The sequence below is a fragment of the Amyelois transitella genome, chromosome 10 (assembly GCF_032362555.1).
Source record: "Amyelois transitella isolate CPQ chromosome 10, ilAmyTran1.1, whole genome shotgun sequence".
Classification (NCBI taxonomy): Eukaryota; Metazoa; Arthropoda; class Insecta; order Lepidoptera; family Pyralidae; genus Amyelois; species Amyelois transitella.
Genome location: NC_083513.1, coordinates 8,939,170 through 8,965,505, shown reverse-complemented (window position 1 = coordinate 8,965,505; position 26,336 = coordinate 8,939,170). Strand labels below are relative to the sequence as shown.

The window sequence follows — 26,336 nt, the reverse complement described above, 5'->3', positions numbered from 1 at the left end:
TTGTGCAAAAATTAAATTAATTTTAATAAAGAATCGTGATTTTATGTAGGCATGTGTGTATAAGCCCTTTTTTTTTCAAGTTAAATCTAAAGCTACAAAAAAATCTACGTATTACATTTTTATATTAAAATGTTGGTAGGTACCTAAATCAGTTCAAAGTAAAAAAATATGGTAGGAACGTAAATCAGTAGAACAATAAAAATGTACATTATGAAAATATTTTATTTCTACGCAGTTGAAGTTGTTTTAGCACCCAATCCCATAAGATACTTATCATACAATCCTTTGAATTCCTTATAGGCGTCCACTTTCGGCCCCCCTTTCGTGTGAGAGTCTCGGTGTCCACAGTAGCAGACGTGATCTTTACCACAAAACGCTGGTTTCCCTTCGTCCATGCATTTCATGATACATTTCTTGGCTATATCAAGGTTAGGGCAGAAATGGGCTATTTGATGCCGTAATGAATTTCGTTTCTTCGTTGGGTCTAAAAAAATAATGATTTATATTATGAAATATTATTTTATTGTTTGGTTTGTAAACCCCCGGCGGACATTCTGATGATTTTGTATATTTTCATTTATTTTCTTCCTTCTCAAGGAAGGTATCGAAATTTACTCGTACAAGAGATTTCAATAACGTGTAATTCTTAGTGACATCTATACTGGGCCAGAAAAAGCGCGAATTAAAATTTCAATAACGTGTTTACAAATTACTATAGGACAAAGATAATATAAGTCTTATTTTTCAGTAATCGGGACCTTCCACTTCTTGTAATAAACATAAAATTAATATTCTTTCCTGGCTTTAGTCCTGGTTGAATTCTCACCACTCTGAAGAGGACTCCGGGGTAAGCCCTTAACCACCTTAAACACGAAGCCACTCCCGCCTGACCTCCGCAACCTTTGCATGGGAACCTTACCCGTATTAGATCATATGATCACACCTGGATGTGCAAGTTTCCTCACGATCACTAAGCAACGGTTAGTATTCAAACTAATGTACATAACTTCAAAAACAGTCATTGATACATGGCCGCGGTGGGATTCGAACTAGCGTCTTACAGATTCGACCACTGACGCTCTCTTAAAATTAATATTATTACCGCATACAGCTCTTGACTCAACAGTTCTTCTTCTTCCTTCTGGTTTTATTTTTTTATTGACAATTTCCTCATGATATCTTATTTTATTGACATCATATTCTTACCTGAATCAAATTCGTCGTCACCCTCATAATCGGCGGTTTCTCCAGAATCTTGCCCTTTATGTGGTGTTAGTAGAGCCGGGTACAACTTTCCTGTAAGTTAAACTAATTTTTTTTTACCCATATATTGAATTGTTGTTAATGTTTTTTTTTTACTAAATTTTAAGTCAAAAGAATATAAGTGTATGTTAAAATATATTATTGAATTTTGTGATGCTAGATTTGTTGATGCAAGGTTTCTTAAATCTATTAATTGGGGTCTGCCAAAGATATGAAATCTGGATTAATAAAAGTAGCAAAGATCAAGTAAAAAGATGTAATATTTGCCTAATATTAGAAGAAAGATTTTTACAAAAATATAACTAACAAAAATTGCCATAACATAAACATGTCACAAGTTACTATAAACTTAGTTTAGAATTAAGAGTGGTCTCTGGACTAAGCAGAGCCTATATAACTATAGAGAGTCTAACTATAAGAATCATTAAACAATTTTCCACTCACCAACCGTATTAGTAAAGGCGGTGAAGCAGTAGCATTTTCCATTCAGACAAACGTGGTCACCTCCACAATTGACGTGACACAATAACTGATAGTCCTTATTTTGACACAGGTTCGTCTTGTCACCGGACCTCAAAACCCCGAAGCCGTAGTAGTAGTCAGCAGAAATCTCTTCAGCTTAAAGAACAATACATTTTTGAGTGCAATATGATCATCACAGTATTCATCATGAAAATAAGATTGAGTAATAATCATAGTATTTATACATACATACATACATACATACATAAAATCACGCCTCTTTCCCGGAGGGGTAGGCAGAGACTACCTCTTTCCACTTGCCACGATCTCTGCATACTTCCTTCGCTTCATCTACATTCATAACTCTCTTCATACAAGCTCGGCGGTTTCGGGTACTTTTGACCTGACCCTTTACCAGGATAGTATTTATGATGGAAAGAAGTTGGAGAAAGCTGGAGAGATCTGCATATATTCTCTTCCTTCTGTCGTCAATGCCAGTTACATCCTCGCTTCTCAGGAGAAGAGTCCCGGATGCATCTTTTGACCGTGGTCTTAGATTGCATGAGTCAGGTATTCAATTGAAGCGACTCTCATCAAACTACCGAAACTTTGCAGAGGAATCTTACTATTGGATCATTTACTAGAAGTCCCTATTCCTTTAGTCGTCATTTACGATATCTTTGGCAAATATGGGATCAAAGCAACAATTTCTGCTTACCCCTGTGGAAAACAGGCGTGATAGTACATAAAAATCTCTTACCATGACATTGAGAGTAAAACACAAATATTATATAGAAGACGAACCAATCAACATTGAGTCCTTTCATAGTGCCAGCCACTAATTCTGAAAGACTCAAAAGCAAGTCCACAAATGAGTTTTTTAATTGATTTCTCAGTCACGGTATGCGGCTCGTGTACATTTAAATGGACTTTTCAATTGACAATTTCGTCTAATGATAGAGAGTGAAAAGGGTGACTAATTAAATTTTACTTCACAAGTTGTGTGGAAAAAATTCTTTAAACTGATTGATTTTAGGTAGGTTATGATTAAACGTCATAATGTACATAACAAGTAAACGGTCGACTGAAATTAAAGGCTTTTTTTTCAATAACCAAGCGGGTTAGGATAGAGAGAGATAAGAATAGGTGTCAAATCAAAATTTCAAAACTACTCATAAATACTATAAACATAACCTGAAATATAACAAAGATCATACGCCTACAAGAGAAATCCTAAATTTATAAGCCTACTCCTTAGTCGCCTTTTACGACATCCATGGGAAATATAAGGAGTGGTTCTATTTTAACTTGCCGGAAACCAAAACCACACGATACGGCATGCAGATGTTAAGTGTGTCTCTACTACGCGTATATTAATTGCAGCATTTTGAATATCGTGTTATCATACGGCAAAGCGCTCATGAAAAATCCTTTTACGTCAAAGTGACTCGGTAATGGACTGTTAGCGGCTAATTTTCATTTCACCTGCATTTTGCTCTAACACATTGGATACAACCTCACAACACGGCTCATAGAAACTGATTCGAATGGAACGTTTTGCTATGAATTTTTAATTCCTTGGTAATATTTCCGTGTGGTTCTCAGCATCAATAGAAAAAAGAATAGGGCCACTCCATCTCTTTCCTATGGATTTCGTAAAAGACGACTAAGGGATAGGCTTATAAACTTGGGATTCTTATTTTAGGCGATTGGCTAGCAACCTGTCACTATTTGAATCTCAATTCTAGCAGTAATCCTTACAGCTGAACGTAGCCTATCAGTCTTTTCAAGACTATTGGCTCTGTCTACCCCGCAAGGGATAAAGACGTGATTATATGTATGTATGTATTTCGCGTAATATTTAATTACATATAACATACACACAATCACGTCTGTTCAACTTTATGTAACTTTATTTTCGTTTTTGTTCTAATTGATGGCGGTGTGCTATATTATTATGCGTTATGGTTTGTCTCTTGTCATGCATATAGTGTTTTAGTGTTATGCTAGCCCATCGCCTATATGAAATATGTTTACTTTTAACAAAAGACTGCTAGTTAGCTGTAGAAACCAAATGACAAAACAATCCACATCAACCACTTAAATTTGATTTCTCCTTGAATATGGAGGTATTCAGGTAATACATTAGCTGGCTAAGAACCCTTGTCAACTGGGATACTTGATAACAGTTATTTGTCTAATTTTAAACAAACCCGCTCTATCAAGTAAAATTTTCTTCTTTTATAAATATTCGTCCGTTTATAAAATAAAATTCATACTCTTTTTTCCCCTTCCCTGATTTCATTCTCAATTTACGTTTTTTTTATCTTACGAAGCAAAAAGGACCAACAGTCATAAGACAAAGGCCGTTTAGCTCAATGGCTTAACGACAGAGGTGAGATTCAAAGATTATCTGTTTCAGAAAATAAAACATTTTTGAATTTTGATTTGATTTTGAAAGAAAATGACACGTTGCTAAATTATCGCCTTAAAGAAGAATCTCAAGTTCATGGTTCACTCTAATGTCAACATTCACTATATTCGTTTCTTTCCCCATATAACACAAATGTTGGCTCTCAATTACAACTTTGCCATCTGAAAATCTGCAAACAAACTGTCCCAACCCTGAAGAGCGCTTCAAACTGCCGTCAAACAATGCCAAGTTAAGTCCAATTACTGCGAAGTCTAAACGAGTCCCGAGTGGTAGAACTTCATTTCCTTACTTATAGAAAGTGAAGTATTTCTTCTGCGCTTTGGACGTAACTTATAAGCTGCGAGCGGTTATTGAAATTCCTGATGTAGGAGTTGAAAATTTCTTTGGCAGACTCTGTACCTTAAAGTGGATATATAAGAATGCAATTGGGCGTACGTTATATTGTAAAGATTTGAGAGAAAATTAATTAATTCAATTAGCGATTTTTTTTCTTGAATTGAAAGTAAAATGTATGAAGGAAACTGACAACATAACAAAAAAACAACACATACTGTAAGTATTCAATCAGCAAGGAACCAGTTAAGTGGGACTTCAATGAGAAGTGACTTCTCGTACAATTGCTTTTTGAGTATTTTGGAAAAAAAAGTTGTTTACTTAAGAATAATGTTATGTTAATTTCTCGTCATAAAATAGTTGTATTAATTTCTTGTGATTATTTTTGTTTGGTTATTTTCCAACTGTTTTTTCCATACTTGGGCCACAGGATAAAGTAACGACGTTCTTAATGAACTCTCCCTGTAAACTGTTCCAGAAGTTTCCAACTAGTTCACTGGAGTTAGGCATTAACATTCCGCGAATATTTTTTGCAAATCCCGAAAGCGGAAGGTTGATCGCAAAGAGTTTCAGCTTTTCAACTTTATAATAGTTCTCCGACGTTTATTTTTTAACAGATTTTTATCCACGATGGTCATTGACTGATTTACAAAGTCGAGGGCAGAATTTGTTCAGACACAAAAGTAAGTAAAATAAGCATTTTAAAAATGGAACAGCACGGAAGATTGCACATTTCAAAATTGAATCTGAACGTTTTCTCCGTTTGTTCTTCAAACTAATCGAGGGCTTAATATTTCGTCATCAGGTAATTGGCCGACAAGACATTGACATTGACAATTGATTTTGAATTCAAAATTTTTATTCATTATTATAGGATACTTCATATCGCTTAATAATTGTCAAAACGTTTGGTTTCACAACATTGGTTGACGTCAAATAAATTACTTAAAACTAAGTTTACTGCCGCTTCCAAGGCGTCAGTGCAGAAGAAGCGGTAACAAACTGCACTGCAGCATTTTCTTCAACAACGTCAACTTCACTTCTTCATTGTTGAGCGTTTCGTCGATAGAAATGTAGGAATAAAATCTGCCAACTACAATTGGAAGATGATAATCGGTTTGAAAATAAAAAAAATATAACTGCAAACTTTACATAGGCCATGTCTGACCCACGTACTGTCGTAAAACTGTTTCAGTTTGTTACTAGTTTGTTAGAATTTAGTACATTTTACAACCTGGATTGACCATAAATCTTATATATAAAATTCTCGTGTCACAATGTTCGTTCCCGTACTCCTCCGAAACGGCTTGACCGATTCTCATGAAATTTTGTGAGCATATTGAGTAGGTCTGAGAATCGGCCTAAGGGGATAGAGGGGGGGGAGACTAAGGGTTGTCCACCATAAACATTTTTTTAACTAGCAATTTCTTGAAAATTAATTATATGGCAAAACAACGTTTACCGGGACAGCTAGTTAGTAATATAAAATTTTACAGGCACCTATAACTGACAACGCGACTAGAGTTGAACGCACCTGTTGATAATCTCAGCGGGGGCTGAAATATTGCATTCCTACATAGTCTTGTACTTTTAATAAGAAAGACGCTTAAGGGTAGGTTTTGAAGTTTTATTATTTTCTTTAAAAACAAAATAGAAATACAATTAAACTGGGATAAGGCCTAGACTAAAGTAACTTGATCAAATCGGGGATGGTCTGGCAAAATATGTCAATATCAGTCCAAAATGAAGAGCTTACTTGAAGAAAGATATGAATATAGAAGAAGCGAATGAAGAATGTAGAGTTAGATCGTGGCAAGGGGAAAAAAGACCAAATTTGCGCAGGAACAGAATTCCACGTGATTTTTCGTTTTACTCGGGCAGAGGTAAGGGTATCCTGTAGCAAACTCTTATAATACCACACTTCGCCTTAAGAGAGCAGCTTATTAAAACGGTCATCTTAGCAGAAACGTTTTCATAAAACGCGAGAAACATCTTTGTATAAGCTAAATTGACTGCACCAGACGTTAAAATGAAATCTCCTTGATTGAAATGGATTGTTTTCTTACATCAACAATTTCAGGTAAGTAGGTCTTTAAAATAAAACATAAATTTTCAAAAATCAGTAACTTATTTTAAATTTCTGTTCCATTTTAATAAACCTGAACTTTTACTTCGAGTAGGTATTATTATTTTTTGTAATCAGCAGTTTCTTTAAACATTTGTAATCCCTTACTCTGTCAAATAGAATACCATTAAGTATGCTATAGGTACACGTTAGTGTAATAATAAATAATGTGTTTTTAGTTCTAGAGATGTAAAATATAAAATACTTACGATCTTCACGCTCAAGACGAAAAACATATTCACAACACAATCAGATTTTGGCACCAAGTAGGTACATTTCAAATCATCAATTTGCTCAATGACTATTCAGTTTACCAATGATCTTAATCAGGTTTTTATTTCCATAATCCCATCTCCATTGCAGCCAACCGTGAGCATTCCCCAATTTTCTGAGCCTTTACGAAACTCCGAGCCGGTTAACTTGGAAAGTAATTAGAACAAAACTAATTTTCAAGTCTTCACCGCTCGTCGCCAACAAAGAGTGATGTTTGCGTGAACTTTCCTAATGGTAATGAGCTACCGATGAATATTTTATATTATTTATTAAAAAGGTTAACCATACGGGTCGTGAAATAAATAGTATTTCTATAATTTTTGTGCCCTCCGAAACAAAACCAGATAGTTACATGCAACTTTCTTTTCTGAAATGTCTGTCAATTAAAACACTAAAATAAGTTATAGTTCCGTTTCATTTTGTTTTTCCTTCTTAAAAATTAATGTATAATTATTTTTTTTAACCAAAAATATCTTAATTGTTTATAGTTATAGACAAATGGAATATGAATATCAGGTTGTATAAAATTATAATTAAAAAAAATATTTTTTTTTTTTATAAAAATAATTTATTGAAGATCTTATTGTTTTTAAAAAAATGACTAATGTATTAATAAGATTTAAAAATTATTAGTAGTTGCAATATTTTGCCTGTAAAATTAGAGTACGTGAGGTCTCTTAGATGGGTTATAGTTGTTTTAAACAAATTATAAAGGCAATCATTTCCTGCTAGCAATGTATTCCTTGACTCCGGGCAGCGATCGAATCTTCTGGAAGAGAGCGACGATTGTGGGATAATTCTTCTCAATTTGCTCTTCGGTAAATTGATTGATAGCCTCGATGATTCCCATAACGTAGAAGTCAACCCAAGACAACTGAAAGTAAAAGAAACAATTTTAAGTTTATATTATAGAAATCTAAATAATTAAGGCCAAAGTTTCTTACCACTTCACGCGTTATCTACTGAATCAATTTTGCATATACATATATATATATATAAATTTGAGATGATCATGATTAATTACTTTTTATTGCGGTAAAAACTAAAGTTCCCGTTGTCGTCATGATGGGAATCCGCATATTCCGATTGTATTGGTACCATGATTCAATACTTGTAAGCTTCCTCTAAAAGGTTGCAAACATTAGCTAGGAGTTGCTTTGTGTAAACACCTGACTCACCCAATTCAGGATCATGATCTCATCCCCAAAGAGGTTTAGATGTAACCGTGGCTGTCCTGGGGGAAGAAGTAATGTAACAATTTACAATGAGAAACGTTTTGAACCTACCTTTCCACCAAAGTATCCATTGTTGGCTTTGAGTTCTTTCTCAAACCTTGATAAGTAGTAGTCAACTGTTTCTGAAAGAAACTGCTTTTTCAACTGCTCTTTTTTGACTGGATCTGCCTCTCGTCTAAATGTGATTATCTCTGGAAAGTCATCATGGTTAGTAAGACAGCCTTTAATATGATCAAAGGTCAAGCGAGGTAGAAGTTTTGATTCGACAAGTCAACAATCAATCTGGGTAATATAGAACGAATGACTGGCTACACTTATGATTCTACTTTCAAAATCACCTTTGCAATCAAAAGATGACAGTTTTTTAAACCAAAGTAATAGATCTTTCCACGCGTTTTCGCATCCTTTTCAATAGGAAAGTGAAAAATGCTTTAACTCGTTTCATTTGGGCGAGATAATTAAATCTAAATGCTATCATTAAGCCAAACAGCTGAACGTGGCCAATCAGTCTTTTCAAGACTATTGGCTCTGTCTTCCCCACAAGGGATATAGACGTGACTATATGTATATATGTATGCAATCGTTAAGGAATAACGATTACTTTTTAATAGTGTAACCATAGATTTTCCTGGATTATGACTTTCTTTTATATATTTGACGTCATTTTGTAAATATTTGGAAAGTTTGTTTAAAATGATTTTTTCGACTAATTCAATAAGTAATTGCTTCATTTTATCAGCAAGATCTATCGTGCAACTTCACATTGTTTTTATCAAATCGTTTCTCGCTAGATGGTGGATAATAATTGCACAACTGATGAAATACTTATCATTTGTTTTCATGAAAATAACCAGAACCGTCGAATGAGATCAGCATTTTTTATAAGGAATTGTTTCACAATCAGTTCCTTAATTTGTTTGTGCGAATGCCAAAATGATTACGACGACAGTATAAATAAAAATTATTTCGAGACAAATTACATAGAGTGAGCTTCAAAGTAAGTAGGAGACAAAGGAATATTAACTCAATGATACCTTTATACATACATACATCTATATACGAGGTAGACAGAGCCATCAGTCTTGTAAAGACTGATAGGCCGCGTTCAGCTGCTCGGCTTAATGATAAAATAGAGATCCAAATAGTGACAGGTTGCTAGCCCATCGCCTAAAAAAATAATCGCAAATTTATAAGCCTGTCCCTTAGTCGCCTTTTACGCCATCCATGGGAAAGAGATGGAGTGGTCCTATCCTTTTTTGTATTGGTGCCGGAAACCACACTGCAAATTTTAATTAATAATCAGGTATAACTTCAACAGTTTTACATCATAAGGGATTTCCGAAGACCCTGTCAACCATATTTTACTCACTTTGTAAAAAGTCTATAACATTGAAGGCCACGGCGTCCAGCACAGCCTGTTCCCAGGGGTCGGAGGGCAGCAAGTTGGTCTGGCTGGCGATGTAGCGGGCGATTGCTATGGACTGGTTCAGTCTGCGGCCGCCTTCTTCGTATATTGGAAGTTGGCCATATGGAAGGGCTAAAGAGGCAATTAATTAATTGTTATTTAAATCAAAAGTGTTGTAGAATGTTGCTTTAGGTTGGTTAGTGATGCTGCACAGATATGTAACTGATATAGTATATGAGAGTTTAAAGCAGTGGAATAATTAAAACATCTAAATAATCTTGTGTTTAGGGTAAGGAGGGGGAATGGCGTTCAGCTAACGAAAAAATGGTGTATTTTTTTGATTAGACATTTTAATTCAAAATTTAAAAAAGAAACATAGTCTTTAACTCTCTAGTAATCAACTAGTTAACAATAACAGCGTATACCTTTTATTTACTAATAGTAAAAAAACATTTTAAAAAAAGCATGCTTGAGCGGCATTGCCCCCTTACTCTGGGTAATACCGCTCGGGGTACGGGGTAACGACGCTCAAACATGTTTTTAAGAAATATAACCGATTATATATGTGTTAGTTAAAAAAACAGGAATGATATCAACATTATAAAATAAAAGTGAGTTCTAGAAACACAAATTCGTATTAATTCGTTATTTTCGAACACATAAATCACAGGTAAAACCATCTGGTGCATCCCATCCCGAACATATGGCGTGGGCCCACAGCCCGCAGAGGGTGCAACGGTACCACAATTCCTTGTTTTTGCCGAATTCTTCGCAGATGATGCATTTATTGTAATTTTCATTATCCACATTCATGTCATCATCGCTGTCATCGTCGCATATTTGGTCTCCATCATCACTATTTGAAGAACTGGACATTAAAATTTTTCTCTTGTGCGTTTTTTGTTTCTTTGGTTTCTTCCCTTTGGCAACTTTATGCCTCGTTTTCTTAAGTTTCTCTACTTTTTTCTTTTCTTTGTCTTCTAAAATAATTTTCATAGGGGTTGCTGTTAAAATGGTAGCATGTTGTTTTCGCTTTCTTTGACCTCGCTTAAAAGATGGTCCTGGAGTAGGTGTGATTGCTAGAGCAGCAAATGATACCGGAGATCTTGGCTCATCAACGGGTTTTTGGTTACGATTAACTGCGTTTTCTTGGCATATCTACAACAATGAAATAAAAATTGTCACTAAGGGGTAATGGCGCTCAAATGAGCGGTATAACCCCAAACGCCCATTTTGCGATTGATGTGAAATAATAATAAAAATATGCACAATAGAGTTGAAAATTTACTATATTTACAAAATAGAATAGTTTAACTATCAGAAAAAGTAAATTAATAATAAAATAGGCATTAAAATTTAAGACTTACCGACAGAAAACACCAAACGTAAAATTACATCGGCGCGGCCTCAAACAAAGAAATGCACTTCACGATCAGGTGATGCGGGCTGACTGTCGGTTCGTGTCGCCGCCTGTTAGAGGCCCCCTTCCCCCGCGCCTTCATGCGTCGTGGCGTGTTGCTATGCTGCGTTTTGATAGATTTACCTAGGTGAACGCCATTACCCACTGAGCGTCATTCCCCCTCCTTACCCTATTATTATTATTTCGAATAAAAAAAATTTATGTATGCGAAATTTCATGCTGCCGATCACCATTAAATTTCGCATAATTATAATTTTTTCAATGTTTTAACGTGAAAAACGGACAAACTAACACCCATTCACAAAATACTCTATTTTATTACACATACATACATACATACATACATATGATCACGTCTATATCCCTTGCGGGGTAGACAGAGCCAACAGTCTTGAAAAGACTGAATGGCCACGTTCAGCTATTTGGCTTAATGATAGAACCGAGATTCAAATAGTGACAGGTTGCTAGCCCATCGCCTAAAAGAGGAATCCTAAGTTTATAAGCCTATCCCTTAGTCGCCTTTTACGACATCCATGGGAAAGAGATGGAGTGGTCCTATTCTTTTTTGTAATAGTGCCGGGAACCACACGGCATTTTATTACACGTATAGATTATTATTTACGATTCATTAAGAAAACTCAGCTACCAACTCTTGGTCTTTTTATGTCTGTGTTGTTTGCAGTTCACACCAATTAAGAAAAAGATTATCATTAAATGAACACTTACTATCTTTAATTTCCGTGATCGGCCAACTACCATAATCGTGTCTTATATCTTCGAATTTCAATCCACCATAATGCAAAATATATCTTATAGACTCCGCGAGTCCGTTAACATTAAAATACTCCAATTTTCTCGACATTTTGTCAACACTAGCTACTACTGGCTAAATAACTTGAATGTCAAGTGTGCGTCATATTTATATCTTTGATATCACTCACCTCGATGACGAAGCATATTTTATACTCACTGTTAAGTAACAATATGTTCTTATCATTATTTATTTGAAGCACAGCGTGTATCCTGTCAGATTGTGAATTATTGTGATGTTAATAATTGTTCCTATTTTGGTATTCCAAATTTGGTTGGTTAACCTTAGCTTTGATTTTCGATAAGCCCTTGGTCAATTTTTTATACGATAAATTGTAAAATGTGATGATCCATTTATATTCTTTTTTAAATTAATTCATTATTTTCACGAAGCTTTTGAAATAAAATAAGAGACAAATGTATAAAAGGCCACAACATAATTAGAATAACAGAGTCAAAAATTATAGCTTTTTGTAATATCTTTTAGGCATCCGATATTGATGTAAATATTCTTTTTGATTCGGTAAAAAAAAAGTACACTACTATCCCTAATTATATTTTGTCCGTACCAGGTATTTGAAAAACTCGCAGTTACAGCTTCAAAACTCTTGTATTAATCAAAGTTAATCCTTATTTCATTATATAAATCGGATAAATAAAATTACTAATCTGATAATATTTATTCGACTATTGTATTTATAAGATAACAAAAAGTATAATGTGTAATCTTTAAACGTACGTTTTTGTGATAGTGATGATTATATATATAGACGCGATTTCTTGTTTAGATCACTCGGCTGGTAACAGTAACGATAAAAACATATATACCTACGAAACTTCCTCCTTTTTTAAGTCGGTTTAAAATGGCAAAAAAATTGTTCTATTTTGAATTTAATGGACTAGCAGAATCTATAAGATACATGTTGTATTTCAGTGGACAAGAGTTTGAAGATATCAGATACGATAGAAAAACATGGCCTAATAAGGAAGTTAAAGATTGTAAGTGCAGTATGAATTTGAAATATTGTATGTGACCGTGCTTCTGCAAACAGAGATTTATATAGATCATAGAAGTAAAAGATAATGAAGTTAATAATTCAGTGGTTGATACTGTTTTACAATGAAAAACGGCTAATAGTATTTTGGACACAAATTAACCAGGATTATTGTCATAATGAATTCAGTGATACGAGACTGTTGGTTCTGTATAACCCCTAAAAGATAAAGAAGTCATACTTCAAAAAGGAAAATAATTTCACAAAATCATTACTTCAACCATACTATTAACTTTTTGTTAAAACCATTATGAAATACATCTCTTAGATTATTCATTATTCCAGCTCTTCCATATGGTCAACTTCCAATATACGAAGAAGGCGGCCGCAGACTGAACCAGTCCATAGCAATCGCCCGCTACATCGCCAGCCAGACCAACCTGCTGCCCTCCGACCCCTGGGAACAGGCTGTGTTGGACGCAACAGTTTTAAATATCGCTGATTTTGTATTGAGTAAGTTAGTTATCCATAGTTATTTAAGTATATTACTTATAAACTGTGCCGTGTGGTTCCCGGCACCAATACAAAAAAGAATAAGACCACTACATCTCTTTCCCGTGGATGTCGTAAAAGGCGACTAAGGGATAGGCTAACAAACTTGGAATTCTTTTTTAGGCGATGGGCTAGCAACCTGTAATTAGTTGAATCTCAATTCTATCGTTAAGCCAAATAGCTGAACGTGGCCATTCAGTCTTTTTAGGACTGTTGGCTCTGTCTACCCCGCAAGGGATGTAGACGTGACCATATGTATGTATGTATTACTTATAAACCTGACCTTATGATAAATAGGCTCAACTAAGGCTGCACTTCTAGATTGTAAGGGTATTTTTAACCATAATACCTTAGATTTAGGTATGATGGTTAAAAAAAATTTGATCAACATGTTGGTAATTATCATTCCGCTAAAATTCTTACGTTCTCTTCGTGTACCGGCTATTTTAATACTGTCATCAATTTTGACCTTGAGATCGTATGACATACGTATCAAAGGTCATGGTCAAGGCTAGTGAATATACTTTATTTAAACATACCGTGCTGTGCCATGTGGTTCCCAGCTTTTAAGAATAGGACTACTATTCTTAAAAGCTTGTTAAGTTTTCTATGGATTTTTTAAAAGGAGACTAAGTGAAAGGCTGATAAGCTTGAGATTCTTCTTGTAAACGATGGGCTAGCAACCTGTCACTATTTGAATCTCAATAGTGTCAACGTCTGAGTCATTTCAAGACTGTTGGCTCTGTCTACCCCGTAAGGGATATAGACGTCATAATATTTATGTATGTACGTTAACATACAAACTTGTTATTGTTACCATTAGAAACCAGTTTAATAGCTTCGAACAAAATTTTATTGTCGTTGATGTCAGTCACTATTTATGTTCAAAGTACTCTTCTTCTTTCTCCTGCGTTTGTCCCAGATACATCCTCTCTTTTCTGGAGAGGAACCCGGGACGCAATCCGATGCTGATCTAAAAATCACATATAACTTATTTAATCATGGTCGGGACACCCACCTTTTGACAATAATCCCGAATAATCCTGTGTCTAAAATACTTTTACCCGTTTTTAATTTTTGATCAGTATCAACCACTGAATTATTAACTTCATTAACTTTTACTTCTATACATAAGAGTGTTAATCCAAACGTCTACATTATATATGATCACTGTTTGCAGAAGCACGGTCATATATAACGGAAACTGATGCAGTGAAGAGAGAACAGCTGAAACATGAGTTCCTGACAGAAACAGTTGTATACTATCTGTCAAGATTTGAGAAAGAACTCAAAGCTAATAACGGATTCTTCGGCGGAAAGGTAAGTTTATCTATTCGTTTAAATTTTACTTTAATTATATATATTGTAAGATATTTTATATTCAAGCCATTATTAAAGACTCATCAAATGAATTTGAGTCTACTTTGATAGCACTTAATTGTGAGATTTTTTTTTTATTTTTCAGCTGTCTTGGGCTGATTTTCACCTAGTTGGAATACTTGAGACACTCAATTTATATACAGAAGAAAACATTGAGAAGAATTACCCGACCATTGTAGCTCTCGTCAATTATATCCATTCTCTGCCTGGGGTCAAGGAGTATATTGCTACGCGAAAGTCATATGTAGTATAACTAGCATCCTATTCTGTATTTCTACTTTGAAGATCTCAAAATAGAACACTACAAATAACTACAAATATATTTTTCACGAAAAACAGAACATTTTTTTTTATATCCTTATGTACTAAATAGTTTCTAATTATCAATATTCATGTCATTATGTTCTTTTAGGTAATGCGCCAACAACCCATCACTATTTAAATGCCAATTTTATGACGTGATTTTTTTAAGACCGCTGGCTCTGTATACCCTGGCGATGTGATTATATGTATCATGTTTGTTCGACTTACAATTATACAAACCATACATATACATAAGTAATGATTAATGAGCATATTCGTATATAACTATTTATGAGGACAGAGAGAACACTCTAAACAAAACCACTTTGCGACCTTTGAAGATAAAGCTCCCAAGAGCCCATTTGACCTGGCAAATCAGGCTCATGATCATTTCCATCTGATTTGTGATTCAATCTAGCACCTTCCAAATCATAGTTAAGCTATATGACAGAATTTACAGAAAAATTTAATCAACGTCATCCAGTTTTAGATTCCTAATAATAATTTTGACAAAGTTTTAGACCTGGAAATCTTACTTCTCCCCATTAGTTGAAAAGGACTTACTTAAGACAGACAGCGAAAGTATTGTGAAAATTAAACCCGCGAAACTCTTTCTCGATGCGACATATTCTAGCCATAGCATTGTTAATTTAAAAACACCTTTCGGTACATATTTAAGAAGCCTTAGCTATATATGCATTGATATTGATAAAAATATTTTATATATACGGTTTTCTTGTAGTCTACAATTGGCTGTTTTTATTTTAAAAAAAAATACTATCACTGTTTCGCTTTTTATTATGACGTGAAACGGGATAGCAATAGTTTCGCGCGATAAAAACGACGTGGCATGGGCTGGGTCCGAAACGAAAAGTTGTAATTCTCTTAAAGATATGCCGTGTGGTTCCCGGAACCAATACAAAAAAAGGACCACTCCATCTCCTTCTCATGGATGTCGTACAAGGCGACTAATGGATAGGCTTATAAAATGCGATCCTTTTATAGACGATGCGCTAGCAAGCTGACACTATTTAAAGCTCAATTCTATCAGCTGAACGTAGCCTATCCAGTCTTTTCAACACTGTTGGCTCTGTCTACTCCGCAAGGGATATAGACGTGACCATATATGTATGTGCATGTAGTTTTTTTTATAGCATTCTGTTACTTAATTAGGTACTTACAGTCTTTGATTTCCTGAAATGGCCACGTTTTCATATCATGCCTTATGTCTTCAAATTCAAGACCACTGTAAAATAACATGTATCTAATCGATTCTGCCAGCCCGTTCAATTCAAAGAAGTGTAATTTTCTAAACATTTCTATACCACTTCGGTTCGCATATAAAATAACTCTTCCAAATTTCACGTTTATATATAGCCTTTCATTATCAGATTATGATAATCGATTCGAGAGTACAGGAAATACATTAATACAGCAAAGCTTCATATAATCAGAAAATTGTGAAGGGCATGTCGGGTCCTGTATTGTACTTTCGTATTTGCAGCGTCTATGTTGATAATGCCCTATTTTTTTTTTACTGTAATGCATTTTTTTTAACTTTAATGTATAATTTGATATTATGTTTGAATTATTTGAAAAAAATACGCAAGCAATAACCTGAACGCGTATTTTCAATCTTTTTAAAATTAGGCACCGCCTGCTTTGTAAAGGGAAATCATGATAATACATACCATATGTTGCGCAATTTAACATACAGTAAACAAAACGCAGTTAATTTAAATTACTTATTTATTTTTGAATAGTCATAATCATTATCATCATATTATTCCAATATAAGTGCTTATATTAACAACGAATAAGTATCATATGTAAGGTTTTCTAGTAGCAATATATTCCTTGACACCAGGTAGTGATCGGATTGTTTTCACCAAAGCCCTGATATTAGGGTACATCTCCTCGATCTCATATCCAGCGAAAAGGTTTGCAGTCTCAATACATCCAACGAGGTAGAAGTCTGCCCAGGATAACTGTAAGGGAAAAACTCATTTGGTATGTATAAAATTTTTGTGGATCAAGTTATGGGAATTATTTGGCTGAATTACGAAAATATCGGTTAGAAGCGGTTTTTATTTCACAATAGGTATTGCTAATTTTTCATGGGTTTTCTAAGCTTTTTGGTGATTTTTGATAGTTTTTGGATTTAACTATTTTTTATGGTTTTTCTGACGTCTGCTTAGCACCGCTCGGTCACCCAAGTACGTGTAATAATAAAAGGCACAATCCTAGCGTACACTAATAGATTTGAAATGACACAGACATACCTACACCAAGTCAATTTCATATAGATTACAATTTAGATTTAAGTTTAAAGTAGTCAATTAAAAACATACATTTGTAAGAGTAGTTAAAGGTAAGATGTCTTAAGCCTTTTACATATTTCATATCTGTACTAAACACTATGACAAATTATTGTGAATTCGTATAAAAAATTACATACTTTACCACCAAAGTATCCTTTGTTAGCTTTCAGTTCTTTCTCGAATCTTGACAGGTAGAATTCATTAGTTTCTGATTCAAATTCGTCTTTTCCATTTCCAAGCTGTTCTTTCCTAACTGGATCTGTTTCTAAAATCCAGTTAAAATAATATTCTCGGACCTCTGAAATAATTTACAAAATACACGAAGTTATGAATGAAATAGTAGGGTTGTCCTTTATAGTGGTACGGACTGTTACTGTTGGGGTCTTAGATCAAATTCCTAGAGACTAATCAACATATGTTTCTCATATGTTGATTAGTTCCCATATGTTGATTAGTCTCTAGGAATTTGATCGAGGATATAGGAGCGGAGGAGGATATCTAGGAGCAGATATACCTCTAGTGTGCTAGGATAACTTAGTTTGGCTTTTATAGTAGCATGTGGCTCTGGAATTGTTCACCCAATTTATCTTCTCTTGTTTTGTCATCATTGTCCAATATCTTGTTTACAAGAACACCAGAAAAAGGGAATGATTTTCTGATGTTCCATTTTGGGCAACATGCAGGCAAAAACATCTTTTTACTTACCACGATCCCTGCATACTTCTTTCGCTTCATCCACATTCATAACTCTTTTCATGCGTATTCTCTTGACCTGATGCTATGCAATTAATTGAAATAATTCGTCGTTTAAGTGTCGGATGAAGACAAAGGGTGATGTATGTTTAATGTTACACTTACTGGACCGATAATCGTTAATATTCAAGACGGCTGCGTCCAACACAGCCTGTTCCCAGGGGTCGGAGGGCAGCAGGTTAGTCTGGCTGGCGATGTAGCGGGCGATTGCTATGGACTGGTTCAGTCTGCGGTCCCCTTCTTCGTAAACTGGTAATTGGCCGTAGGGGAGTGCTAAAGTAAACATTTAAAAATATATGAATACGTACAATTGTTATGTTTATATATATTTTTTTTAATGTTTTTATTCATATTCGCGAGCTAATTTTGATGAATTGAGGAGCTATTCTTCACTTCTATTAATAGCTATTGTGTTATTAGAAATATTTGCATTTTATTTTGATTACCACGAAAAATTGTGTCTCCCATCATCATAATTAGGTTCAAATCGCATCGTTAAAAAGAGTACCTACCCTTTTCAACTTAGTATTCAAACAAAAAATGCATACTTCTTTCGCTATATACGCACATTCATAACATTCTTCATGCGAGGTTGTCAAAATTACTTACAATCTTTGATTTTCTTAATAGGCCACGTTGCCATGTCATATCTTATGTCTTGAAATTCCAATCCAGCATAATGCAACATATATCTACTGGACTCGGCCAGTCCATTTAGATGAAAGTAATGTAATTTTCTTAACATTTTCACAACACTTCCACTCTTATACACAACAGAGTCCCAGAATTTCACGTTATATATAACTTTGCTATCAGCTTCTGATAATCGATTAGTGAATAGAGTAAATATACTACATAGAAAAACTATCACTGAAGTCTTTTAGTAAAGGTATAGTCATTGACGCAATGGATTTCATTTGGCTGTCATACTAAAATCATCGTAATAGGAATCACCTCTTTCAAAATATGTGTAAAGTTACTTTTATAGAATAGAATAAATTTATTTTCAAAAAAAAATTGATACAATGTGTCACTTATTGTCGTCACATTTCTTAAATGTAATATATTTACTACCGCTTCCAAAGCGCATGAATCGAAGAAGCGGCGGAACAAACTAAATACATATAATGACGTCTTTATCCCTTGTGGGGTAGACAGAGCCAACAGTCTTGTAAAGACTGATAGAACACGTTCAGCTGTTTGGCTTAATGATAGAATTGAGATTAATATAGTGACAGGTTACTAACCCATCGTCTAAAAGAAGAATCCTTGTCCTTATTCGCCGTTTACGACATCCATGGGAAAAAAATGGAGTGGTTCTATTCTTTTTTCTATTGGTGCCAGGAACCTCACGGCATATAATAACTTTGGAAATAAATATCGTCCAAAGTTTCCGTATTATTCCGTGTGGCATTTCACAGTTCTCGTTAGGAATTACCTATGCCCTTTTTGCAAGTCTAAAAACTGTGGATTTTAACAGATCTATTGCTTAATTTACCCTTTATCTTAGTAGTAGCTTTTACTCTTATCTCTCCATTAGCAATCTAATGTATTTACATTATATCATACTTCAACTCGCACACTCATGCTTTTTAAATACACATACATTATACACGAATAGAAAACATTTTATCATGTAAACAATGCATTAAGTTCATTATAGAGATCGAATAAGGAGTTTGTTATAGAAATTACTCCAAATAATATAGCATCGACGAGTTTTATTATTTATTTTTCTCTCTTTCTCTCGCTTGCTTGCTCTCTCTTACCTACCAGCAGCCCGATTGCAGAAACAACCACTGCTGAACCAACCAATCTAGTGAGGATGAAATATTCAATGTAAATATTTCCTAGGCACTAGCCTATACTAGAAATATGCCCAGGGATCAGACCAGAATGCAATATTTAATTTTTCATTCTTAAAAATAAAACGGATGCACTAGGGTATCAGATTTGGGGAGTTAATCAGGTCTAATCTCTCAAACAGATTATTATTACTTCTGCTCTTCTGTATTGCATTTTGTTTCCGTGGAAACGGGGGACAAGAATGAAATAGAAAATATTTCAAATAAAACGGATTCACTATCAGAATTTTGGAATCAGGGCAAAATAACTCAACTTTATAACCAAATCATATCAAAATCAATTGCGAAAGTTTGATAATGAGTTGATTTGATGGTAAAAAATAGTGTTTGTTAAGTAACAATGCAATTTTTACTTTAAAATATAAATATTTATTGAATAGTATTATCAACATATGGTTTCCTAGCAGCAATGTATTCTTTGACTCCGGGTAATGATCGGATTATGTTAAATAGAGAGACAATGGTAGGATATGTCTTCTCAATCTCGATACCGATGAAAACATTTGTGGTCTCAATGATTCCAATGAAATAGAAGTCAGCCCACGTCAACTGAAACAAAAAAATCATAGGATGATGCAACAGAATGAGATAAGTTACAACAGCTTAATAATGCAAATAATTTAAAAATGGCGCAATATAAAGCAGAAACAAATTATTAAGCAAGCAATAATTTCTTCGAACTACAATTTGAAACGTAGTTATTTGTGGCAAATGATCTCAGCTCTTATAAATAAAGAGATAATATTTTCTTTATTTTAATAAATAGCAAAAGAGAGCAAGAATAACGGTGGTAGTTTTATTGTAATTCATATAGGCGTGACCGTAAGGAAGTAAGCGTACTTTTCCACCAAAAAATCCATTGTTAGCCTTCAATTCATTTTCGATTCTTGACAAGTAGAAGTCAACTGTTTCTGTTAAGAGTTCTGCTTTCATCTGCTCTTTCTTGACTTTATCTGTTTCCATTATAAAAGCTCGCACTTCTGGAAAAGTTATAAAAAAGGGACAAATTTATCTTTTTGCCTATCTCAATCATTTCGAGTAACTAATCAATTACTAGTCATCTCTCGTGTAATAGCTATTAATTACGTCCATCTGGAGGAATGCAACATAATTGCAACAAGAGACTAAGCGAAATTACCATCTAAATAATAAAAGTTCAATTTGTGGTTTACTGTTTCTGAAGGTATTTCACACAAGTTATTTTTTTACTCTTCAAGTATTTTGCTGCAGTGTGGTTTCCAGAACCATAGAAAAGAACCACTCCATAGCTTTCCCATGGATATGGTATGGTTGTATACGGCGACTAAGGGACTTATAAACTTCGGATGGGCTAGCAAACTGTCACTAGACTGTTGGTTCTTTTTACCCCGCATGGAATATAGACGTGACTATATGTATGTACACTCACTTAAGCGGAAATCGTTAATATTTAAGACGGCTGCGTCCAACACGGCTTGTTCCCAGGGGTCGGAGGGCAGCAGGTTGGTCTGGCTGGCGATGTAGCGGGCGATTGCTATGGACTGGTTCAGTCTGCGGCCGCCTTCTTCGTATACAGGGAGAACTCCGTATGGAAGAGCTGCAACGTTTAAAAGTTCTGTATGTTGAAGTTATGTTTAGACAATTTACATTTGGTACCCATGATATTAAATTCTTCATGGAGGTTTTTCAACATAGAAATCTTTAAAGTATTTTATAATTATTTCAAGTGTTATTACACTTGAAATAATTATAAATATCCAAAAAATCCCAAAATTCCCATTGCAGTTTCGGACAGGTTCCTAAGTATTTCAAGCAAGCTTGTAATCTAATGAATCGTCCGACTTATCAATAATTTCTTCAGAAAGCATAAGTAGTTAGACTAGATCTCCATTTAGCGGTGCTGACGCCAACTCTATGTTGGACGTAGATAACTTAAAACACGACATAACTTAACCTACTAGAAGTAATTTAAATCATAAATTTACTTTTTGGTACAATATAAACCACGAGTTAGTAAAATACTTACAATCTTTAACTTCCTTAATGGGCCAACTTTTTGCGTCATATCTTATGTCTTCAAATGTAAGCCCACTATAATGCAACATGTACCTAATGGATTCTGCAAGGCCATTTAGCTCAAAGTAATACAATTTTCTTGACATTTCGTATAACTGCTACCGACATACTAAATAAAGAATCATAATGTCACGTTATATATAACTTTGTTATCGGTTCGTAAAGTCATCATGATTATCATATTTTTTTAATATCGGTCAATGAGAAAAGATATTACCTAATCGATTATTTTGTTCTATCCTTTTTAACGGTATTTGGAAACAAAGAAAGTAAACGTATTGATTTAACATATTTTTAAATAAAAACATACGTAGATAACGGAACAATTCCTTACCAGGTAGACAGAACCGGTTACCTCAAACTGATTCCAGCGCCACGTTCAGCTGAATGATTTATAGTTAATTTCAGTTCCAGATATTTACTGGTTACCAGCCCATTGCTTTAAAATATCCAAATCCTATTGGAGTCATGTATCCAAGACTGTGTTATGAGTTGCATATTAATAACGGCGAATGAAAATATCGTACGCACTCTTACCTATAGATATAACTGAATGTATATCCATGATACAATCTTATCAAGTTTCTTTTATGCCGAAATTTTCCAATGGGCCACTTACATGCTTTTTTATCAAATCTTTAACTTTGAATAGAGAACAGAAGGGTATAGATATGATCGAGAGAGGAATAACAATACGTGAAATAGATCATCGTCTTAAATTTATTTCTCCTTGTAAACATTTTAAAATATACAAATTTAAATAAATAGATGCTAAAGATATAGAAAGCCTAAGAACCAAAGACGTATTTCCTTCTAGTGGCGATGTATTCCTTGACACCAGGCAAAGACCGGATCTTGTTGAGCAGGGCCACGATTGTAGGGTAATTCTTCTCAATCTCTTCTCCCGTGACTAAGTTCACTGTCTCTAAGATCCCAACAAAGTAGAAGTCAGCCCAACTTAGCTGAAACATAAAATTAAGTAAGTAGTTAAACTAAAGTAAGTAGTATGGAGAAATCAAAAAATTCGTCCGAATTCTAAAAGTAATGTCAGTTTTTTTAAATGGGTCTTATATTTGACATTGAGAGACATGAAATCAACGGTCGTCAACGTAATCGTATCGCAAACGTAATTTCTATGCCATGCAGACTCAGCTATCAAAAGAAATTGAATCTCTGCCTCATCATTGCCACTTATTCCTCATCGTTATACTCTTTTTCGCTATGCTTTTGGGCCTACGACCCACTTGCCGATATCTCTCTTTCCACTTTTTCCGATCAGTTTTCCGATGATTACTGTATTAAAATTAAAAATTCTAATAAGTTAGACTGTGTTTTTTATACTTTTGTCGCCAGAAAGTCTAATACCTATTAGCTTTAAGCTCCTTCTCGAATTATAGAATAGGATGACGGAATCTCTTCCAGTCTACCAAGTTAAGTAATAGAGGAGCTTTTTACACTATAAAACCATATGAACCTCACCTTTCCCCCGAAAAATCCGTTATTAGCCTTGAGTTCTTTCTCGAATCTCGACAGGTAGTAGTCAACTGTTTCTGTGAGGAATTCTTTCTTCAGCTGCTGCTTCTTAGCTTCATCGGACTCCATTAAGTAAGGATACATTTCTGAAAATTTGTTATTTATTAAAAATTTGAGTTCATCAAACATAAAGCAATAAAAGTCAAGCTTACTTTATAAAAGGTGAGGGACGCGATTCGCCTTTCTTTTATTTATTTACATAATGAACCTAAATCACTACATCAAACCACCCTTGAATGAAACCGTCAAAATAGACATTGCATCTCACTTTTTGTGATTATACGGCCAAATTTATGAATACAAGTCTATCAGACCCATTTTCAATTTATCTAAATCTTCTATCCTATAATTTTTAGTCATAGTTCTAAAAATATCTTAAGTGAATAATAAATCATTATTGTCATTTCTTATCCATCAATTAGTTATCTATTGAGTCCTATATTTATTGTCTTATCACTTATCAATATGTGGACATACTCGTATATATTTAAGATTTGATATATATATGTGTCAACAAATATAATATTACGTGCCGATTGTTACGTTTTTAAGATTATGACGTGTGGTTCCTGGCACTGCAGAATACGATTAGTGTCACTTGATAGTAGGTATCACTTGGTATTCTTTTTTTAGTCGATGGGTTAGCAACCTGTCAGTATAAGAATCCCTTCATTTTACCATACAGGTGAGCGTGGCCTTATACTTGGCCAATTTTTCACGTATGGAGTCGGTCGCAAGAACTTGATCAAACATTGACCAACTGGATTTAATAGTTTAATAAGCACTGCTACTTACTTAGTCTAAAGTCATTAACGTTCAAGACGGCTGCGTCCAACACAGCCTGTTCCCAGGGGTCGGAGGGCAGCAGGTTGGTCTGGCTGGCGATGTAGCGGGCGATTGCTATGGACTGGTTCAGTCTGCGGTCCCCTTCTTCGTATATTGGAAGTTGTCCATAAGGAAGTGCTGAAATATGGAACTACTGTTAATAATCTGCATGTTATTTATCATGTGATGTAAAATACGAGAACTCGTTGTTGAACTAATTTACAAATGACCAAATGTACCGCAGAGAAAAGACTGTTCTAACATAGGTCATTGAACTAAATAGAAGAGCCTTATTTAATTTTATAAAAGCCTTGTTAAGAATAAAGAAAATATTAGTTTGAAAGTTTTTACTTTAGAGTCGAATCACCTACATGGTCAAGGTGATTCGATTAGGATAGTATCTTTTATACAGAGCGACTGCCATTTGACCTCCGCTTCTGAACGGGTATACTAGCAAGGACCAATTCCATGATACAAAGGTTTTTAAATGCATCCTTCTTTGTATATTTCGTATATTTAAATCGAAAGCGCAACATGAAGCAATTGACAGTTTTATAAATAAAAAATACTCAATAAACTTATTTTACTCGTAAATAAGATATCTGAAATCAAATTAAATTATAAAATTGTATAAAAACCACAAGTTTTGAGTACTCACCATCCTTAATTTCTTTGTTGTTTGGCCAACTTCCATGATCATATCTTATGTCTTCAAATTTCTGTCCACTGTAATGGAATATATACCTGATACCTTCTCCAAGTCCATTTACGTCGAAATAATATAATTTTTTGGCCATTTTGCTAAAACAACTGCCGGCTTACTACGAACAACTACTAACAATAATTTAAACCTACGCGGCCTCTTATATAACCTTGGTAACAGTTTATCTTCGTGAGTCACCATTTTTTTGTGATAAATAAACAAGATTATGCGTTTCATATCAGTTAATAAATATTTTCGGTTTTCTGTATTAGGTTTGCAAACTGTGCTATCTTTTTAATCAATATTCGCCGTTATGTTAGTCGTTAACCCGGAAATAGAAATATCAATCCTATATCCAACTAGCCATGGGCTGGAGGTGTGAAATTCTGAAACAAACAAAGCCTCAGAACTGACAATTAACAAAATTTTATAGAAATGAATTTTCATAAGTTGTTTCTGTGGATATAGATCCTAAAGCCTCTAAATTGGTGTTCTTGTTGCCTGTTTAGAGTTTTAGAGAAATATTTTAGAAAGACCACCATCAAAATCAATATTATAGCTAGAACATCTATGTATGTCAGGTCGGGTCAACTATCAGATAACATTTATTTCATCATTCAGAGACAGTGATTGTCAATATGTTCTAGGACTTGCCAACTTTTTTTATTATACATACATACTTACATACATATACATAGTCACATATTTATCCCTCGCGAGGAGATGTGTGTACGTGCGATTTAATAGTTTCATTCATACATCTTATAATCACGTCTTTATCCCTTGCAGGGTAGACGAAGTAGTAGTATGTAAGGGATATAGACGTGATAATACGATGAATGAATGAATCTATTAAATCTCACGTACGTACATACATCTCAATTTGGTCCAAAGGTTCGACTGACAGGGAATGCATGCCTCATAGCTCATAGCTCTTGCACATTTTACATGCATTAAGTTTAAATAAAAATAAAGGATACAATAAAATAAGTGTATTTCCAAATGTAACTAACGAGCACCTATAACTTTAAAATGAAACTCCACAAAGATTTCAAATATTGCGCAATGATGACAAGCCATATTTTACATAATATGTTTCCAAGCAAATCACGTAGAAGATAGTTGTTTGATAATCCAAAACACCTACTGATCTGAACAAAAACAATCAAAGATACAAACATAAACTCTTTATAACTTAATATGTAAGTATAAATTCATCAAGTAAATTTCATGCTGGTCAGATAGAGAAGAAAATCATAAAGTAAATTGACGTCCGATGAAAATGCTGCAG

At 34.3% G+C, this 26,336-nt stretch overlaps 6 protein-coding genes and 2 long non-coding RNA genes across 9 annotated transcripts; 1 reads left to right on the top strand and 7 right to left on the bottom strand.

Moving 5' to 3' along the window:
• Positions 1-227: 227 nt before the first annotated feature.
• On the bottom strand, positions 228-2,288 carry LOC132902179 (uncharacterized). The gene is made up of 4 exons (XM_060946269.1): positions 2,228-2,288; positions 1,708-1,881; positions 1,207-1,296; positions 228-484 (listed from the first exon to the last, which is right to left on the bottom strand). The coding sequence occupies exons 1-4, from the start codon at positions 2,286-2,288 to the stop codon at positions 228-230; spliced, it is 582 nt and encodes a 193-aa protein (XP_060802252.1).
• A 5,208-nt stretch (positions 2,289-7,496) lies between these two features.
• LOC106133105 (glutathione S-transferase) lies at positions 7,497-11,861 on the bottom strand. Its single transcript, XM_013332718.2, has 4 exons — positions 11,677-11,861; positions 9,495-9,662; positions 8,177-8,316; positions 7,497-7,764 (listed from the first exon to the last, which is right to left on the bottom strand). The coding sequence occupies exons 1-4, from the start codon at positions 11,810-11,812 to the stop codon at positions 7,609-7,611; spliced, it is 600 nt and encodes a 199-aa protein (XP_013188172.2). The 5' UTR covers positions 11,813-11,861; the 3' UTR covers positions 7,497-7,608.
• On the bottom strand, positions 9,861-11,668 carry LOC132902140 (uncharacterized). Its single transcript, XR_009657026.1, has 2 exons — positions 10,898-11,668; positions 9,861-10,688 (listed from the first exon to the last, which is right to left on the bottom strand). It is a non-coding gene; the product is annotated as an uncharacterized LOC132902140 (long non-coding RNA).
• Positions 11,862-12,534: 673 nt separating the features above from the next.
• LOC106133104 (glutathione S-transferase) lies at positions 12,535-15,005 on the top strand. The gene is made up of 4 exons (XM_013332717.2): positions 12,535-12,759; positions 13,101-13,268; positions 14,488-14,627; positions 14,773-15,005. Exons 1-4 carry the CDS (start codon positions 12,624-12,626, stop codon positions 14,938-14,940), a joined length of 612 nt encoding a protein of 203 aa, XP_013188171.2. The 5' UTR covers positions 12,535-12,623; the 3' UTR covers positions 14,941-15,005.
• On the bottom strand, positions 14,798-16,317 carry LOC132902141 (uncharacterized). Its single transcript, XR_009657027.1, has 2 exons — positions 16,172-16,317; positions 14,798-14,988 (listed from the first exon to the last, which is right to left on the bottom strand). It is a non-coding gene; the product is annotated as an uncharacterized LOC132902141 (long non-coding RNA).
• A 419-nt stretch (positions 16,318-16,736) lies between these two features.
• Positions 16,737-18,988, bottom strand: LOC106133106 (glutathione S-transferase). 2 transcript variants are annotated; one of them, XM_060946131.1, is made up of 4 exons: positions 18,674-18,988; positions 18,170-18,313; positions 17,449-17,609; positions 16,737-16,978 (listed from the first exon to the last, which is right to left on the bottom strand). In XM_060946131.1, the coding sequence occupies exons 1-4, from the start codon at positions 18,807-18,809 to the stop codon at positions 16,814-16,816; spliced, it is 606 nt and encodes a 201-aa protein (XP_060802114.1). In that variant the 5' UTR covers positions 18,810-18,988; the 3' UTR covers positions 16,737-16,813. The 2 variants fall into 2 exon arrangements, with proteins under 2 accessions (XP_060802114.1, XP_013188173.2); XM_013332719.2 differs by having other exon boundaries at positions 16,740-16,978; positions 18,170-18,337.
• A 1,287-nt stretch (positions 18,989-20,275) lies between these two features.
• LOC106133103 (glutathione S-transferase) lies at positions 20,276-22,107 on the bottom strand. Its single transcript, XM_013332716.2, has 4 exons — positions 21,935-22,107; positions 21,338-21,505; positions 20,770-20,909; positions 20,276-20,478 (listed from the first exon to the last, which is right to left on the bottom strand). Exons 1-4 carry the CDS (start codon positions 22,068-22,070, stop codon positions 20,299-20,301), a joined length of 624 nt encoding a protein of 207 aa, XP_013188170.2. The 5' UTR covers positions 22,071-22,107; the 3' UTR covers positions 20,276-20,298.
• Positions 22,108-22,686: 579 nt separating this feature from the next.
• Positions 22,687-25,189, bottom strand: LOC106133075 (glutathione S-transferase). Its single transcript, XM_013332676.2, has 4 exons — positions 25,001-25,189; positions 24,313-24,480; positions 23,464-23,603; positions 22,687-22,946 (listed from the first exon to the last, which is right to left on the bottom strand). Exons 1-4 carry the CDS (start codon positions 25,137-25,139, stop codon positions 22,773-22,775), a joined length of 621 nt encoding a protein of 206 aa, XP_013188130.2. The 5' UTR covers positions 25,140-25,189; the 3' UTR covers positions 22,687-22,772.
• Positions 25,190-26,336: the final 1,147 nt, after the last annotated feature.